The sequence below is a fragment of the Antedon mediterranea genome, chromosome 5 (genome assembly GCF_964355755.1).
Source record: "Antedon mediterranea chromosome 5, ecAntMedi1.1, whole genome shotgun sequence".
NCBI classification, from domain to species: Eukaryota; Metazoa; Echinodermata; class Crinoidea; order Comatulida; family Antedonidae; genus Antedon; species Antedon mediterranea.
This window is the reverse complement of record NC_092674.1, coordinates 25153164-25172258: the sequence shown is the minus strand read 5'-3', so window position 1 is coordinate 25172258 and position 19095 is coordinate 25153164. Positions and strand designations below refer to the sequence as shown.

At 32.0% G+C, this 19095-nt stretch overlaps 1 protein-coding gene across 4 annotated transcripts in view; it reads right to left on the bottom strand.

Moving 5' to 3' along the window:
- LOC140050046 (serine/threonine-protein kinase mig-15-like) overlaps nt 1-18269 on the bottom strand; it is a 39096-nt gene extending 20827 nt beyond the window's left edge. For all 4 annotated transcript variants that reach the window (XM_072095058.1, XM_072095059.1, XM_072095060.1 and 1 more), the window contains exons 1-6: nt 18021-18269; nt 14459-14524; nt 7824-7880; nt 6462-6506; nt 2245-2328; nt 750-860 (exon numbers count right to left, since the gene is read on the bottom strand). In XM_072095058.1, the coding sequence (XP_071951159.1) occupies nt 750-860; nt 2245-2328; nt 6462-6506; nt 7824-7880; nt 14459-14524; nt 18021-18068 (411 nt within the window). In that variant the 5' untranslated portion in view covers nt 18069-18269. The remainder of the gene's footprint in view (nt 1-749; nt 861-2244; nt 2329-6461; nt 6507-7823; nt 7881-14458; nt 14525-18020) is intronic.
- Between the last annotated feature and the right edge of the window lie 826 nt (nt 18270-19095).

Sequence of the window (19095 nt, the reverse complement as noted above, 5' to 3'; positions counted from 1 at the left end):
TAGTATCATGGATAATCCAACTAACTGGCAATTTAGGCTAGCCCAGCACTGTTTTGCTAATTTACTAGTATATTCAAATCATGCATGCCTGCTTTTAATAACAAAATAAAGCAAGAAGCCATTACAAAAGTAGGGCAAACTCATAGAATTATTTCTACTAAAGTAATCATTGAAATATATTTTGTATCTACCATATCTATTTGTATATTTCGCGTAGTGTTGTTATTAAATATTATGTTGTAGTTATAGTAATATAACCAGATTGATTGTGCCTGCCTGCAACAAATCGGTCTTTTGTAATAACCAATCAAATCTTAGAAGCCGTTTGTCTCCTTGTGATTTCATTAAATTTAATTGCAAAATTGTTGTATCTACAATGGGACTGTTTACTTTTGCGAAAGTGAATACAATAATTGTGTTATGCTCATTTAAAAAAAGAATGTTTCGTTTTATTCCAAAGAGACAGTTTATATCATAATTATTTATGTAATATCCAATAAAATGGCATTTAAAATGTTCATAAAAAGAGGCCTTAAAAGCCTATACTGTATGCTTATTTGTCATGAGAAAGATTAGGTGAAGACTTTACAATATTACCATCATTTATGGCATTGGTTAAGTCTTGTCTCATTCTATGAACATATTATGTAAAAAAACACCCCATACACTCCATTCTAAACTTTTGTTTTTGTGGATGTTGCAGTTAACACAGTATTCTACTGTACAGATTCTTAAACCTGCAGACTTACCCTAAGCATTTCACGACAGATATAAGCAATCCATTCCTCCTTCAAAGATGTCCCTTTTGTTGCTTTCACCAGATCAGTAACAGAACCAGCACCGCAATATTCCATCACCAACTGGTACATGAAAAAAAAAATCCTTATAATTAAATGTCATACAGCAATTATCCTTCAACAATGAATATATTTGTAAATCTAGTTAAAAGCTCTGTCTACACTATCAAATATGGTAGTGATATGCTCAAATATGGTAGTGATGTGAAATTATCATGTCCATATATAGGCACATCACATTTTTTTGTCACAAAAAGTTTGATAGTGTATACAGGGATTTAGTTTTAGTTGCACTTCACATTTGTGTTAATTCTCGAATGAACTATTTAATGTGACATGAAAATGGCATATTCAATTGTTTTTTTTTTATATTTTTCAGGTGGACAATATCTTTAAAAATCCAAAAATGTATAGATTCGAAATGGACCCATTATGCATAATTAATAATCTCTTTTTACTTGTTGGTTGCAAATATGTACAGTATCTCTCCTTTCTATAGTAAAATGTTTTTATGCAACTATTTATTTGCATTATTATTTATTATTGTTTGTTTCTCTTTATTGAATTGTTCCGAAATAAAAATTGAATTGAAATATAATCGATCAATCAATTCTACTAAGCCATAAATTGCACAAAAAAAGTAATTAAACTTAGTCGTTAAAATTACTTGTACTGTAGTTATAAAGGCAATGACCATCAGTTCTATTCTAAGACTCCTTCTAGCAGGCTTAGAACAAAGCCTACCCTGTTCCATTTATATTTTATAGTACAGTAATGAGTGTCAACAAACACATCAAGGATTTCGGGTGATAATAAAGAAAGAGAAAAGTCTACTTTATTATTTAACAAAATTATCGTAGGCTTACGTGGCTAGGCTATACCACGCTTGAAAGGTGTCTGACATTACACAATGTTTATTACTGAACATAGGTAGGCAGGTAGGTAGGCCTAGTCAATTTGGTATTGGATATCCCAGATGATGTGTAAATTATTGCAATGTCTGTGGTACGTCACTCTCCAAAAAAAAATAAAAAATTGTGCACACTTAAAAGTATCAAATTAATCTAATGCCAACTTTATGTACGTTTGAGATTTTTTTGTATATATTAGCTTATATAGCACCCTCTATACTATTATAGCACACCCTCCTGTACAGTTTAGTTACCCTAAATTGGGACCTCTCGGTTATTGCTACAGTAATCTTATTGTTTAGGAGAATAAAATATGTTGATTTGTCTGACTCAAAATTCATTTGTGTTCTATAACTTTAGCACACCTAATTGGCTTCTGGCTTTTTTTTTTGTGACCCCTATAAACACAAAAAAGCCTTTGTTGTTGTTTGCCGAAATAAAAAAGAAATAAATTTAAAAATTATTATTTTGTTTGTGTTTGGTTAGCTAGTTATATATTGTTTTGCTTTTGATCCACCCTTGCACTATGACCTTACCCATAACTGGTCGTCAGTTCCTCTTAGCCGGCCTTTCTTTATAAATGCTCCATAGTACGTTGCAATATTCCTATGATGCGAATACTGAAAGGAAAGAATAAAATATTATTTAATGAACTTTTAACCTTTCAGAATAATACTAAAGTACTGTCTACTTATTATATCTGTAATGTAATACAGGTAAACTAAAGAGGGCAGTAACAGCCAAGGGGTGGATATCTCTCTGTTTATTAAGTACAGTACTGTACATCATGCATCTGTGGCCCTGTATTGTATATCAGGCGATCAAATGGTCACGTTTAAATTACATAATAATTGATGATTCTTTCGAAATAAAAGAAATTGAATATTCAACTCCATATTTCTGAGTGGGCTTATATTATTTCCAAGGTGGGCTTAAACCTGAAGTCTGTACTGATGCAGTATCTAGAAATTATTGATATTCATACATTGAAATTGAAAGTTTCTCCACGATTAGTATTACCATTGTTTACATTTATTTACAATACCGTACAGTTTGTATTTAAATTTTATATATTATAATCACAGCAAAATAAGCAGTAAATTAAAATTTCACTATTGTCATGACATGACCTAATCCATCATGGCCACATTAAACTAGATATCATCTTTATAATTATCAAGCTGGTCCAGTTACAGAATTAATATCTTACTATTTGTATATGACTATTTTAGACTCTATCTAGTTCATACTAGATAATGACTATACTGTGAAATACACTAGTAATCTGGGAGAATTGCACATATAAAAATTTAAACAAAATATAAAAGAATCTTCAATTTAAACTTTGATATTTAATCATTATCAATCAGCTAGATATATTTTTGTATTATTTTTTTGTTATTCTTTCACACCCAACAGTGAGTGTATCCCAATTACAGGATCATAGATATATAAAAACACACTCCACATAAAAATAAAATCAACAAAAAGTCTAATAGTTAATCTAATCTATAGATTGGTAGTAATGTTATTACTAATTCATGGACAAAATACTTAATTTAATTTAATAGGTAAAAGATATCTAATTCATGATTTTGATAAACACATTTTGTTAAAACAGAAGAAATTCTACAAAAAATACCATTCTTAAAAATCTTACATGACATTATCACTGGAAAATTATTAAATTTGAACGAAGTCTACAAATTTGGACATTAAAATTGAAATTAGTTCTTAAACAAGATTACAAGTGAACATAGAATTTAGACATTTTATACAAAAATATACAGTGTAAAGGTCATTCATTTTTTCATCAGTTGCTGAAGTAATAGATTAGTCATTATCAAGTGAATTATGACTGAAACTGTAGCATCAAATAGGAAGTTGCGAGTTCTAATTCATTGGCATTACTTTTGATTTATAATTGTTTGTTTATTTTATATTTATATATTTTTATTGGAAAAGACTAAAAACCGTAGCTCCAGTGTACATATCTGGCCCATATGCACTTTATATAGAACCTAGTAGTACATCTTTCGAGACGAGGGGGTTACCCCGGTGTACTAGTATACACACAGCCAGTGTCACCTATAATAACCCATCAAGAGGGCACATTGATTGTTAATGTTAGCATATGCACTGTTTAGGGTCACCCTCTAAAAATAAGGTGAATAATTTTTTTTTTTTAATAATAATATACTATAGTATACATTCAACTTTTCCAATGCTGGACAAAACCGCAAACTCTATTAAAACAAACTTTTCTTGAGGTCCAAAATGTCCCAAGCAAGAATAAACTAGACTATTCGAAAACCAGACAAACTACTGTAGGCTAGCCCGAAGGTGTCCAGTATTGGGAGAGTACATTTGTACTGTAGCATTGAGCAAGGATTGCGACAGATAGTGACTAAAACATGTGGTTATCCTCGTTTAACAACACCAACATTGTCATGTGGTCGTTGAACCAACAGCAGTTGTAAAATGGAATACCTCCTGTTCCGTTTATCGTAAAAAATAGTATATTATTTTGCTTTCAATTTTTTTAATAAATAGCAATTGAGTCAATGAATAGTTGGAGATAACCAAGTTTTTGTGTCTAGTATCCAAGAGTAATGATGCATTCAAAACGGCAAACAACATCCTTGAATTATAGCTATAGAAATGTCAGTTAAAAATAAAAGATTAAAAATAGACAAAGAAATAGCATACATACAATGGGATTCAGTGTAGTAAAATCTAGGATAGGTTACATACAGCTCTAGTTATTTGAACTAAATAGTTGAAACGGTTAATTTTATACCTTTTTAACAAAATAAAGATAAATTAAGGTTAAGTCGTGAGAAGGCTGTTATGTCCGAGACGAGGCGACTGGTAATGGTAAGCGGAAAACCTTGTAGCTTGTCCGACCTAGAATCTACTGTATATTTATTCTGAGGTCCGTATTCTGAGTAAATGGTCATAAGGAAAAACATACAGTAGAATCTATTTTTTACTACCATTACCGCTTGTCGGTGTAAATTGGCCTTTTAGATAATGTATTTATGCTTTAAAGATTCAGTAAAACAGTATTATACTATGGTATGCAACCCATGTTTTAAGGCTGGATAACCCTCACTCACAGTCCAATTGGGTCTGAGCATGTACCGGGTCTGAGCATGTACGGGGTCTGAGCATGTACCGGGTCTGAGCATGTACCAGGACAAACAATATTGTAGGATAGAAAACAAACCTGGAACTTTGTAAATAGCAACAGCTAAGTGTTATCGTATCAGATTGGAGTACTGTAGCTCATTCTACAGAACTTATGAACAATTGTGGTCACTTAATGCCAGATTCTAAAAATATTTTTTAAAAGAATATTTCTGGAAATGTGTGGTTGATTGCAATTGACCCCTAAAGACATGGAAGCTACAGATACAGTATGCCTTTGATTTCCTAATTAAACAAGTACACTCTGCAAAAAGTATAATTTACAAATTTGAAGACTGACCGGTTACTACTGTACAGTAAAAATAATTTCTGAAACAAATCACAAATTTGAAGTACAACAAATGAATAATAAAAATATAATAAAAATATAATAAAAACTTAATAAAACATAATCTAAGACACATTTTCAGACAAGAGTATTCGCAAAGCTTTAAAAAAAATAGTCAGGATTACACTTTTTTGAGATGATCCCTAAAGAAGAAATTTGAGATGTACATATCCCTTGATTTTTTATTTCTCAACAATTTGCACAAAACCAAGAAATCTTCAGAAAGGTTATATTAGGTATGAGCGTAATTATTGAAAATAATGGCTAAGATTAGCAAGATTAAGACGAGTCCTGGATAGTGTACTTAGGGGAGGTGGTTGAAAATATCGTTACACTGCTACAGTGCTAGATGTCAGGCTTCTTACGTCAAAGTGTGATTATGCTCACATGCTCTTGTTTTTACGTCAATAAGTCTTTCTCATATTTGTTTATTAATCTTGATACAGTTTTTATGGGTATGCAAACAGTTGTGTGTTGTAAATCAGACGTAATAAAATATTTACTGTACAAACAAGGAAATGTACTTCAGATTTTGACAAAAATACAATCTAAAAATTTGTTTCAAAATACAGTAGAACCTCTACTTTTGAACACCACTATTTAGGGGACACGCATCGGCGATACCACTGTCTTGGAGGGGAGTTCATGGATAAAATGTTACTTTTCGGTTATGTTCTCCCCTTGAAGGGGAAAAGGCCTATGTTGGTTCATCCAGGTAAGCTGTCACGTAATAGACTAAGAGGTTTCCCCATGAAACATAAACAAGGGAAAAATACATTTTAACACCTCTTATTACTAATTGCTAACCACAATTCAGTAAACACTACTATTAAGGGGACACTTCTATTAAGGGGACACTTCCATTAGGGAGTCACTCCTACAAAGGGGACACTTTGCTGTGTCCCGATTGTGCTCCATTCCCTAGAGAACAGATACAGTAACATTAACCCCTTTGTTCGGGCCTGAGGTCTCGTACTGTAGGAAAGGTTCCACTATGTCAACATAAATATGGAGTGAGTGAGTGTGGCCACTGAAAGAATTAAAGAATAATAATTCATCAGTAAAACCAAGAAACAATTAATATTTAAGAAGTCACTTAAATTGACACATACAATCTAACAGTCTACTGTATAATAGACAAAAAGACAAAATAAACCAAACTGTTTAAAATCGTATAATAATTAGAAGTAATACAAACTGTTTATTTATGCTTACCTTTTTCAAAACATTTATTTCAAGTTTAATTTCTTCTTCCTCTTCCTGTGAGAAAACAAAATTTAAAAAGCTAAATAGTTTTTGGGAAATTATTCCCAATGAAAAATGCCATTACGGTATGTCTATAATCAAGTATACACTCTAATGACATACAGTACTGTAAAGCAGACCTGCAACATTGTTTTTATTTGGAATATTATCAAAAAAAATACAGTTATACAATAAAATCTAAAATGACATTGCAATTCCTACAGTGTGAATCAGTAGAAAAATGGTAAAAATTTCAATTTATTTTTTTGACTAAACTCAGTAAATTTAAGCATTTATTAAAATAAAAATTGAACGCAGGCTACAAGTATACACAGTGTGTTAACTTTACACCAGTGAATAATAATAAAAAGATCTAAAATAACATCTAAATGTATTCCTAGATGTCTGAATAAAGAAATTACCCTGTCTGTTAACCTCTAACCTTTGTACCAATGAGGTCAAGTGAAATTCTTTCAGTTAGGATTATTCAATAATTTTGCCCCAACCTGCGATTCCTTTTTGTTTGTCACAAATGGAAGAATGATTCTCTTTTATTTCGAAATCTCTACGATATAAATTGTGGTCAGAAGCGGAAACGGAATATTATTCACAATTGATAATCTTATGGAAGGTGTTGTACTGTGTTAAATTTTAATATAGTACTATAATAATTCAAGTCCAATTCTTACAGATTTTTCTGATTTTTTTGTTCACAGGCATCCAACTGCCAATTACAGAATTTTTTTAAACTATTTATATTTTATTGTGCTTATGAACAAATTGATGCTTGGCAAATGGAGTTAAAATAGTTGTGAGTTACAACCCTGGTACTACTAGTGTAACCGTAAAAGTGAACGTCACTTCAGAGGGCGTTCAGGCTGAGGATAGAGAGACTCGTGTTTTAGATTGTGTTTTGTTGGAAAACCCCAATAAAAGTGTTGTATTTGTAACTGTATGTCATTGTCAAGTCGCTGTCTGATTGATTACAGTACTACCATTATACAATCATACAGTAGGTATACCCCACCAGATCAGGATTGAACCCTAGACCTTGGGATTGGAAAGCAAGCATGTTAACCACCAAGCTACATCTCCACTACAATATTTCTCTGTGATGATATAAATCACATGATAACATTGATGACAACTGATGATGTCTGATAAATAACGTTAATGATTCATAAATGAAAATAAAACTGTCAGTAATTTTATGTAAATTATGTATTGTTTAATGTAGATGACATTGACAGTGTATAAAAACACTCATCATCTGTCTGTTTTTTAACATTAAAACCAGTTAAACAAAGCAACAGACTAACGACTAATCCTTACCTCTGTTACATCCATCACTTTTATTGCAGCCAGTTGCCCTGTCTTAACATGACGGCCCTAGAAGAACAAAAAAGGAATATTTTAATATTGTGCCAGAGTATTACTACTATTATTAATACAGACATTTCCCACATTTAAAAAAATGTTTATTTCATACACATTCAACAGTGAGTAACTCGCCAAATTAAAGGATGGATAAACTATTTTATAATGTATTGTGCTTAATATAAAAGTCCCATTTGAGGTTTAGGAAGTGGAGTTGAAAGAGTTGTGAATTACAACCCTGGCACTACAGTAGGTCAGGATTGAACCCTTGCACTAGGTCAGGATTGAACCCTGGACATTGGGATCGGAAGGCAAGTACGTTTAACCATTAAGCTACAGCTCCACTACACCACCAAGCTACAGCAACTCCACTACTAATAATTGTATAGTGATTAATATTATTATTATCTTATAAAAGAAAGGTTTTTTTTATAATGTACTGTAAAATATTAAGTTTTGCAAAACATATTTCACTCTATCATCATCAAGTTTCCCCAAGGCAGGTTATTTGGTGATTAAAAACATGAGTTTTTAATCAGTAACAGTATTTCTGTATGTATTTTTAATGTTTCTACTGTACTGACCAAATACACTACATTTTTAATGTTCAAACCATTCAGTTACCTTCTGAGGTGAGGTTAACTTGAGACTGTGATTGCATTGCACCTAAAAATTGCTCCACAGAAACTATTTTTAAATCGGTTTTGACGATCAATAAGTATTCAAAATCTGTTCTTTTTTAGTGGTTTTGGAAAGAACCCATTTCCGTTGGCAAGTTCTATTGCTCAATAGAAAGGAGCTTTAAATAAATTTTTTCTTTACACCTGGTACAGTGATGTAAGAAATATCAGGCTTGGTAGTAACACAATACAACGCAGGTGGTGGCTGGTAGAACATTGCATGCAGTCATGTTGGAATGTGACTACATGAAACCAGGAAGTCAACAAAACAAATAGGACTTAAACTCAGGAAGGATGTACTGTACAGAAAAGGAAACATATTACATATGGAAAGAAATTGAATGTGAATGATTATTTAAAGAACTAAATTGCAGTGAGGGAAAAGCTGGATTAAGGGTATGGCTGGATTAAGAAGGTGGGCCTGTATTAAGAAGGGCGGGGCAAAATTAAGGAAGGCAAGGCTGATATTATACTGTAGGGCATATTTAGAAACAAACATAGACAAATAGTGTTATAGACGGAGATACAGTATAATATAAAACACAGTACTGTATTCTAAGTGACAGGAATCCGTAATCATATTGACATTGATTTAATGATCAGTATGGTTGTTCAAGCATAATGATTAGGTTGAAACTCTGTCTACACTAAGTATCAAACTACTGTATAGTTTTAAAAAAAGTGTGATGTGCCCAAAAATGGTAGTGATATGCCCAAATATGGTAGTGATATGCCCAAATATGGTAGTGATATGCCCAAATATGGTAGTGATATGCCCAAATATGGTAGTGATATGCCCAAATATGGTAGTGTAGTGATATGACAAGACATCATCATGTCCATATGGGCACATTGTACATTTTTTTGTCACATAAAGTTTAATAGCGTTGACAGAGCTTTAAACCAGACAAAGATTCTACAAAAATAAATTTTAATCTATCAAGTAAAGTTTGCATTGAAAATGATAAACAAGCATTAAAATAATTTGTTCGGCTATTTTACGTAACATACAGTACTGTATGTTATTTCTACTTTTACGTTTCGAAGTATCGAAAAGAAATGGTGAGGTATGTAGGCCTATAGTAAGGGCGTTGTCTCCCACCTGAAGGCATGGCTCACAGTTACGGAAAATATTTTACTTTTCGGGGATAAGGCCATATGTTTAAATATTATTTGTATCTCCATTGAGATTCAGCCACTGATACCTGCAGCATTGTCATTATTTTGCAATAACTTGCCTTTAGATTTAATAATTCAAATAAATGTTGATATTAAAACCATTTTGATTATTAGAAAACTATTTGTGGTGATTTAAACTGCAAACTTCTATGATTACAGCTCTTCATCAAAATTACAGTTTTAAGCTTGTAAATTAAAACTCAATGTTTATTAAATATCAATGAAGCAAATATACACAAACCATTGTCTGTCTGGACAAAAAGTCTCTTCAGGTTTTTAAATAACAATGGCGTTGACAATAAGTAGAACATAATTGCAACAAAGCGGTGAATAACAAAGTCTAATTTTATACAAAAGACCTGGGAATAAACAAATTGTACTACAGTATTACACAAAAGCAACTCTACTAGTGAACCACACCTCATTAGGGAGAAATCACTGCAGTGACTATTATTATTAATAACTGGTAGGTCCTGTTTCTGCTGTATAAAAAAACCGGTTAAAAAGGTGTGAATAAATTAACTCCAATTTCTTGGAAGCAGAAACCGGACAATTTTTTAGTAACCGGTTGAATGGCAGCGCAAATATAACGGTTAAAAACACCCATGAAATTTGCCATTTTTTAACCGGTTATTGCTGGTTAACTTTTAGCTGCAACACAAAATAATGGTTATTTGATTGGCAGTTGGAAACCTCGAGGCAACTTAACTGCAGTAATGTTTGAATCAGAATGGGTATGTATGTTGGGTAACTATAATTAATGCTAATACTGTATTTCTGTCAATGACCACCCAATGATTTAAACGGTTATTTTGGAGAAAAAATTGAGCAGGAATGCAGTGTCAATATAAAAATTAGACTTTATTTTAAATCTATTTTGAAATAAATGGTTTATTTGGTGATATGCAGCAGAAACAGACCTCCTGTACATTGTACACATGGCTTATATACAGTATTCAGATGTATTGGAATTACAGTTTAAATAGAAAAGGTGTAAAACTGTCAATGTTATAAATCTAAACATGCTAAAAAAGCTTTTGGGCACCAATAAGTCACAATTACAGGTAGAAATGCATACAAGCCACAATGAAATTTCAAAACTGTAAATTGTCACATTTTCATCTAAGATTAGAACTTATTGGGACCAGCATTAAATCATGTGATAACTATTACTCGTATAGGAGAACCATTTACTCCATCCAGGTAACCATTAAATGTTATCCAGGTACTGTACCACATTTTAATTCTCTAATTTAAGTAATGTCCTAATGACCTAATTAAGAATGTTGTCCAATGAAAAATGTTGATTATGGTGAGCTGTTAGTATTAAGGCCTACTGTACAGTATAATGTGTGGTGTATCAATCTCTGTTTTGCAATACGAACTACTATACTGTGGACTCCATGTTTTGCGTCACTGTACCAGCCCACATCAAAGATGCTATAAAGAGTTTATATCTAATCATATGAATCATACTGTACCATGAAAACCCCTTTGGCAGTGGAGTAAGGGATGAGCGCTCACTGGCTAAACCCAAGGGCCCTGGAGCTTATGGAAGCCCAGAGGAAACAACATGCATTAAAATATGTCGAAAAAGGCTAAATATGTTCGAGGCCTCCAGCGTTGGAGGGCCACTTAGGGTTCCTAAGCCAGGGGCCTCAGGCTTCTGCGTTACACCACTTCCCTTTGGTCTAGGTTTGAATAGACTCTGTTGGTGAGGTTTTTTTTATATTTCCTGTACATATTGTACAGTAGTGTCAGCAGGCAGTTTCAAGGAGGTACTGTATATGTAATCGGTAGCGTGTGTTTGTTTGTTTGTTTGTTAGCAAGATTACTCAAAAAGTAATTACAAGATCTTTACCAAAATGAATAGACATAGATATGTGGTCAAGGACCATTCCATTAAATTTTGGGAGCATTTGGGACCACAGTCCCAATTCTGGACCACTTTTTAGTATACTTTTTTAGACCTGCTAGTGTTAAAAGATAGGACAGAATTTTTCAAAAGCCGGAGAGCAGTCTTAAAGTAACAAGTAAACTGAAATTGCATTTTCTCGAGAACTACTTGTCCAAAAAACTTCATTTTTGAACAAGAGGCAAGAGTTATAATTTGTGATTTGTAATTTTAAAACATAATCTGATTTAATGTGCACGTTTTTTGATGCGGGTAGTTTAAAAAACCTATTTCTTTTCAAATTCACTCGTTTGATTTTCGCGTTGCTGTTCTATTGTTAGTCGACTGAAGCTATTGTTAATTGAAAGGCTTGTTACATAACCATTACAATTACACCAAACTCGCATACACATGCTTGTAATGAAATTAGCCTAAATCACAAACAGCATTAAGACACGCACAAATATATATATATATTTTTTTTTTACCGGAGAAATCTTATGTAGGAGAATTTTACAGTAGGCGGAGGTATGCACTCTCGGAGTGGCTTTCTAGTTTATTTGGAGTTTATTCTTCTCCACATCTAGAGACTTTATTGAAATCAGAGTGAGATTAAATCAATTACAGTAGGGCGTGTGGTGCAGTATGTTGGATATTCGATTACTGATTATGAGAATCCAACTCTCGTCGCATTGCTGGTATCCTTACTCTAGGCAAGACACTTGCTTAAATTTGCCTCTTCCCACCCAGGTGTAATGTATACAGTAAAATGGGTACCGGTGGTTACATCAAGGGATCAAGACACAACTTTGCGTTGTGATTTACTAGCTGCATTATTATGGGAGTATGTTTCCATACGTGTTTGATAAAAAAATGTGCATTGAGAGCTTGCTTGCACTATATACTGTAAGAATGAACTATTATTTACTATATACAATTAAATTAGGATTTTCACACCAATACAGTACAGTATTATTAGGAGTTGGATAGCCGAGTGGTTAGGATACTTGACTGTCATACATACAGATAGACCCGGGTTCAATTCCCGACAACTCCCAGTCTACTCAGCTGTAAATGAGTACCTGGTTGAAAATACTAGGGAGAAAAAAGGTGGCGTGGAAAGGAACTGGCCACCCTACCACATAATGTCGAGGCTTAGTACAATGAGCTCCTAACAGCTCATTTCCCTACGTTCAGAATTAATACGGGACTCACCTTTACCTTTACAGTACAGTAAATAACCAAACAAGCCAATTATTTTTATAATTCAAACAATACCTCAATATTTACTTTTAATTAACTTGATGAATTGTCAAATAAATTAAACTATTCAGGATTTAGTGTCATGTTGAAATGACTGTAATAAGTAATTCTTTATGATTCATAAGCGGCCTTGAGTCTATACAAAACAACACTTTTTTACAATCAATTTTTCATATTTGCATCAGTGATTATTACAGTAAATTATTGCATTGGTTTTTAACATTTTGTAGTTCTTAAATCAAACTTCTTCTCAAATCTTTTGGCTATAGTACTACTGTACAGTAGATACCGATAGTGAGTCCGTCAAACAGACAGACAATTACTATATTCTGTTATGTACAGTACAGTACAGTACTGTACGTCAAATGGGTTAGGAAATGGGCCGAGGTTTTAGAACTTTCTTTGGGATGAGTAGTGTAGGGTGGTCTACAGAAAACCTTTGGGGTAATTAAAACGTACATTTTTGGTTTAAAATAATTGTGTTAAAAAAATGGTATTTTACCTCAATAAAAAAATATATTTTTTTTTAAATTGACATTATATATACAGATACAGTACAAAGCAGCCAGTTGTAAGTAGACTACTGTCACTTTTATGTCAGTTACAAAATGCTTTCCTACGGTTTTTTTTAGGTATGTTGGGTTTGAGGGCTTTAGCAATAGTAATGTCTGCCTATAGTTATTTACAATATAAAGTGATGAAAAATCTGTCACAGACAGAGTGATTGACCCTAGCTTTTGATTCTCCCCAGCAGTCCGTAAACTCACAGCTCCTGCTCCAGTACTCGCATGCACAATACTGATGCTGCTACAAAGTACAAATCTCTCTCTTAAACTAAGGTCAGAAAACACTTCAGCTGATTTGCACATCCAACACTTATAATTTAATTACAATGCAAATGAAAATATATTAGTATAAGGTCAAAGGTTAACATCTACCTGTACAGTATGAGGATCAATTTAGAGACTTTTGCTTGCAAAACAGTGAGTAATTTAATATAAGATTATTTGACAAGTAATTAGGAATCACTAGGTCATCCACACAATAAGATAATGAAATTCAAAAAGGCCAATGTAATCATTGCAATAATTATGTTTTTAATGATCTCCCGAAAAATGAATTCCCACGCCCACACAAGGCATGTAAAGGGGAAAAATCAAACTGAAATCATGGTTGGCAACCTATTACTGTAAAGGAGTAAGTTTATTCAGCACATTGAAACTCTGTATCAGCCAATTGCTAGTGTAAACCATCAGAAAGAAATGTGATAATAGTATAGTAATAAGGTTTTCTATACAGTAGCCTTTTGCTATGTTACACTGGCGAAATTATTCCTCGAGTGTGGGTTACCGTAAGTTTTTTCTGTGAATTGGAAATTCTCTGTATCGTCATCAAAAAGAAATATCCTAATCTTGCCAAAGATTTGTCCAAAATTAAGTTAAAAATCCAAGCAATTTTCCTTTGAATCACAATTAAACCTGAGAGGTGTGTTCTAAGGTATAAAAACATATTGTAAAGTAATATTCATAGATTTTGCTTCAATACTTGAATTTAAAAACAAAGTTTTACTGTACCTTGAATACTTGTCCATAAGTTCCATTACCCACTACTTCCATCAAATCAAATATGCCAGCAGGCTCCTGAAAAAGAAACAAAACTATAATAAATTTAGGGATATTTTAGTGTACTCTGAATGTTTGTTTTAAATTCACAACAAGGGCAATTCCATAGTGCAGAGGATTTTTTTCCATTTTTTCAAATTAAACCAATCAAACTATATTTGGTATCAAATTAAAGATTATTTTATAGAGAATTAGGTTATATGAAAAAAAAAAAAATTAGCGCCTTGATATGATATGGAAAATTTGATTCAAAAATTGATACCTAAAAATGTAATGAAAATGAGAAATGTATGACCTTTTTCAGCTTCAGTAATAAATAATCAGAGTGGTGTAAAAAGTTAAAAGCCATGTTATTTCAGTTTAGTACATAACATTTTAGACACAAGACAAAAAAAAAATAATTTCTGATTTTACATTAATTAATTTTGGCCCAATAATAATAATGTATCATATTTTGTAATTCCGACACAAAAAAGTGTTTTTTTTAAGGATTTCTTATAAAATAACAACTTCTGTAAAAAATCAAGACTAATGCAAATCAAGCAAGAGTATAGACATTATATTATGATAATTATTGTTTTTAATTTTTTTTATTTCTTAAGTTATTGAAGTTTTAAAACTGAAATTCCGTCACAAATCATTGGTTGCGGAATTACGTAATTCCACAACACTATTATTTAACATAGTATTGATGCAAAACCATTTTTTAAGCAACTTTTTCTTAGCATGAACACAGCTACCAGCAAAATGTGTACAAAGTTTATGTGGTTGTTTATTATTATGGATCTATGGCTTCTTTTGTTCGATTTTTTTCTCAGGCCTAGGAACTCTAATATTTTATTTTGTTATTTATCACACCTGCCATTAATTAAATGCGAACAATGTCCAATGTACAGAACAAGTTATTACATAACTTCCAGACTTTTCTCATAACTAAAACTTATTCATGTGACTCACTTGCACTCTCAGAATAATTCCCATTGTACAGAAAGAACAACTCCCATATAGTACGGAATAAACAATTCTTTTTAAATGAAACAAATGAACCTATAAACGCACAGAAAAGAGATTTTGTTCTTATCAAATATACCATAGAAAGAAGCAAGAAAATGTTTAACTATGTTGCAATAGTTGATGACATTCCTAAAGACAAACCAGAACTTAACATTATTCATTTATATAAGTTTGATAAAGAAGGGAAGATTTTTGTTGTTAAAGACTTGGTTGGGACTTATGGGATAATTAATAGAGATCAAATTGTATCTGTACTCCCAGCACCATCGATGGACTCTAAAGAAAGGTATCACTTTAAAGAACCACTTCCACAGAGCTATGGGATAAAATGTTTTTTTGGAATATGGTCAATAGTCACTGTTAACTTAAACATGTAAATAACATTAATTCAACTGTATAATTCCGTAATCATATTCATATTTCACCTAAATATCACAATACAATAATAGAAAATGTAATTTTATTCTTATCAGATATTGGTATGTGTTCATTATTATATTTAGTAATATTTCTAATTCAAAATACTCTATATAATTAAAACAAAATAAGTTCATATAATTAAAACAAAATAAGTTCATATTTTTGTGATATTAATATCTGTTTTTAGAACCATTAGATCAAATGAAATAATGTTTTTTTTTTAACATTGCAACAATTTTGTAAGACTGTTTTTTCTTAATATATTGTGTTTTGCCTTTAAAATTAGTCAGAAACCCTTATTAAATAAATTTAAAGATGGTCTGCAGATTTCAATTTCAGAGGTAATTCCGTCACTGTAATTCCGTCACCGGACCATGTGTCAAATTATTACTATATATCAAAAACTGAAACTTTTTTTTAAAAATAAAAACTTATGTTCAATACTACATTAAATATTGGCTAAATTTAATGTATTAATTTTTTTAATTTCCAGTACAATTCACAGAGTTTTAATGAAATGTTTAGGGGTAAAAATGAGGTGGTTTTTCGGCGAAATTCCGTCACGGTATATGTTTTATGATATTATAAAAAAATATGGTTGGTTTTTTAATTTTTTTTTTGTGGAAATAATTAGTAGAATCACTAGCTATTAAACTATTAAACTTGTTTTGAAATCTGCCTTAAACTAAAAAAGATACAAGGAATTAAAATGTAAAATTATGGAAAATGTGTAATTCCGTCACCGTGGAATTGCCCACCTGCGGTTAAGGCAGGTCACCGTTTATCATACCTGACTGTAAAGTAGAAAACAATATTGGCATGGGTTCGAGGCACACTCGCTCCTAGTTATGGTGGTGGAACAATCTTCTCGGATAAGGACTACAAACCTTAGGTCCAGTGTATCAGTATAACCTTCCTTTAAAGAACCTAGTTCATCATTCGAGAAAATAGTAGGGTGTTACCCCGGTGAACTGATTAACAAAATAGCCCCTGTTTAGGGAGAAAACCATCTATCTGATAGGACATGTGCCTAAAGACGAATTAAGTAAACCTTCTCATTTACACACACTTCTTATTTACAAACCTATTTTACGAACGGTCCTCAATGATGTACATTTTGACAAAGTGCTTGCATAAAAATATTGGTTTTTTTCTGTAAAAAAATTATATACTGTATACCAGTTTCTCTAGGGATTTGTTGAAAATGTCTGTACTAGTACTACTCTATACTGCAGTTCAGTAGTTAGTATAAACTCTGTATTCTAAAAATAACTAGGAATGACAAATTCCAAGTCGGTATAGCAAATTCCTTTTACAACTTTAGAATAGCATGAAAATAGAGCTTGCTTGTCTGGAGGCATTTTCTTTGTTTCTCAGCTATCTCATAGGAATGTTCAACATCAACATTGCTATCTGCTATTCATTACCATTTAGATTAAAAGAGTGTGAATAAATAATTTTTACAGTAAAAAAAAACAAGACAAGTACTAGTAGCCAGGTTACTGTACAGGGCACGGCACACAATAAACAAAAAGACAAATTGTTGTCGTAGCACAACATGCCAAACACATACAGTATCTTGGGCCAGGAGACCACCAATTTTACTTCTCTGCCGCCGTCTTGGCCATACATAACATTATAACAAATATTATTAATAATGATTCAAAATTTCTGGTGTTTCAATCAATTTTTAACTTAATTTATAGGCCTAGAATTTAAAAGTATATCTCACTGAGACTCTAGGCCTAGTAGGCCTAGGCTAGTCAGAGAGGCCTTTTTATCTCAGCTGTACCAATTGTGTGGATTATTTATTTTTATAAATAATAATAAATAAAAGAATAATATACAGAGTACTGTAGGCTACTCTAGTACTATCTCTAGGCCTAGAGGCTATAAAGTTAAAACCAAGTTGTGTATGAGAATGTTCAATAAACAGGCTTAGGCCTATCCGTTCTATAACATAAATTACTTGATAGCCTAGGCCCGAGTATAATTAAATCGGAACTCTACCCTTCAATTGTATAGGCATTGTTGTACAATCTTTAAAACCCTTACGAACGTCCAGAGACAAAGTACTCACCCTCAGCTGGGCCAAGTCAATATCATCCAGACTTCTCATCGAAGCCATGTCTCTGTTACGGGCAGTAATTATCCCAAAAATAAATACTACTGTTAATACATCCGATGTGACAATGAAATTGATGTTTCATCAACTCAGTAGATAAATTTCGAAGCTCTGTCTCATCAATAAAATATGTTATTTTTCATTTGAAATATGTATTCTTCCCAGAGACAATTCTTTAGTCACTTTCTCTCTGCAGCAAGTCCACTTCCGGCCCATTTCGCATAGAACTAACGCCCTCTATTAGTTACAAGGCTGAAAAAATAAAGAGGGCGACATACACAATTTTATAATAAAAAATGTTTTTAACGTTTTAGTTGTAACAGGTTTTTACAATATTATTTATTATAAATATTATATTATTTACGTATGAAAAAAAAAATAATAACAATTAAATAAAAAGCCTTTTAAAAACGTCTAACAGGTCTTTATGCGTACCATACATTATTAAAAAGTTTTCTAGTGAAATGTTAGTAATCTAAATAACATAATTATGAGTGAAGAAAAAATACATTCATCAAACATACTGTTTTGTAGAAACCGGTGAAAAATAAACCATATTTTTTTTTTCATTCCATCCATCTTATTTTGGTGAAAAGGGAGGATACTACATTTTCCTCCCCTGGGTTTATAGCCTCTCTACTCGAACACAAATAAGAACACAAATAAGATAGTTTAACAAGAAAATTTTAATCAAGTATTTTACCGCCATTTGGCATCTTATTATGTAAATATACTTGAATTATACCTACTTTAAACACTTACTTTTAATTGTCACAAATGTACTTATATGTATATAATATATTCATCAATGAGAATTTAAATAAACGTGAGAAGAACTCACACAAGACAAAAAAAGAAAAATAAACAATACTAACGGAATATGTTGTTTATTTTATTTTTTTTTATGTACGGTAGATCCCTTCCACGAACCGTTGTTCCAACATTTCCTCTTCCGTTATACATGAACCAGGGAGCTGCATGAACTAATTATAATAAAAACTGATTAGAAAGCGAACAAAAATAACAATAA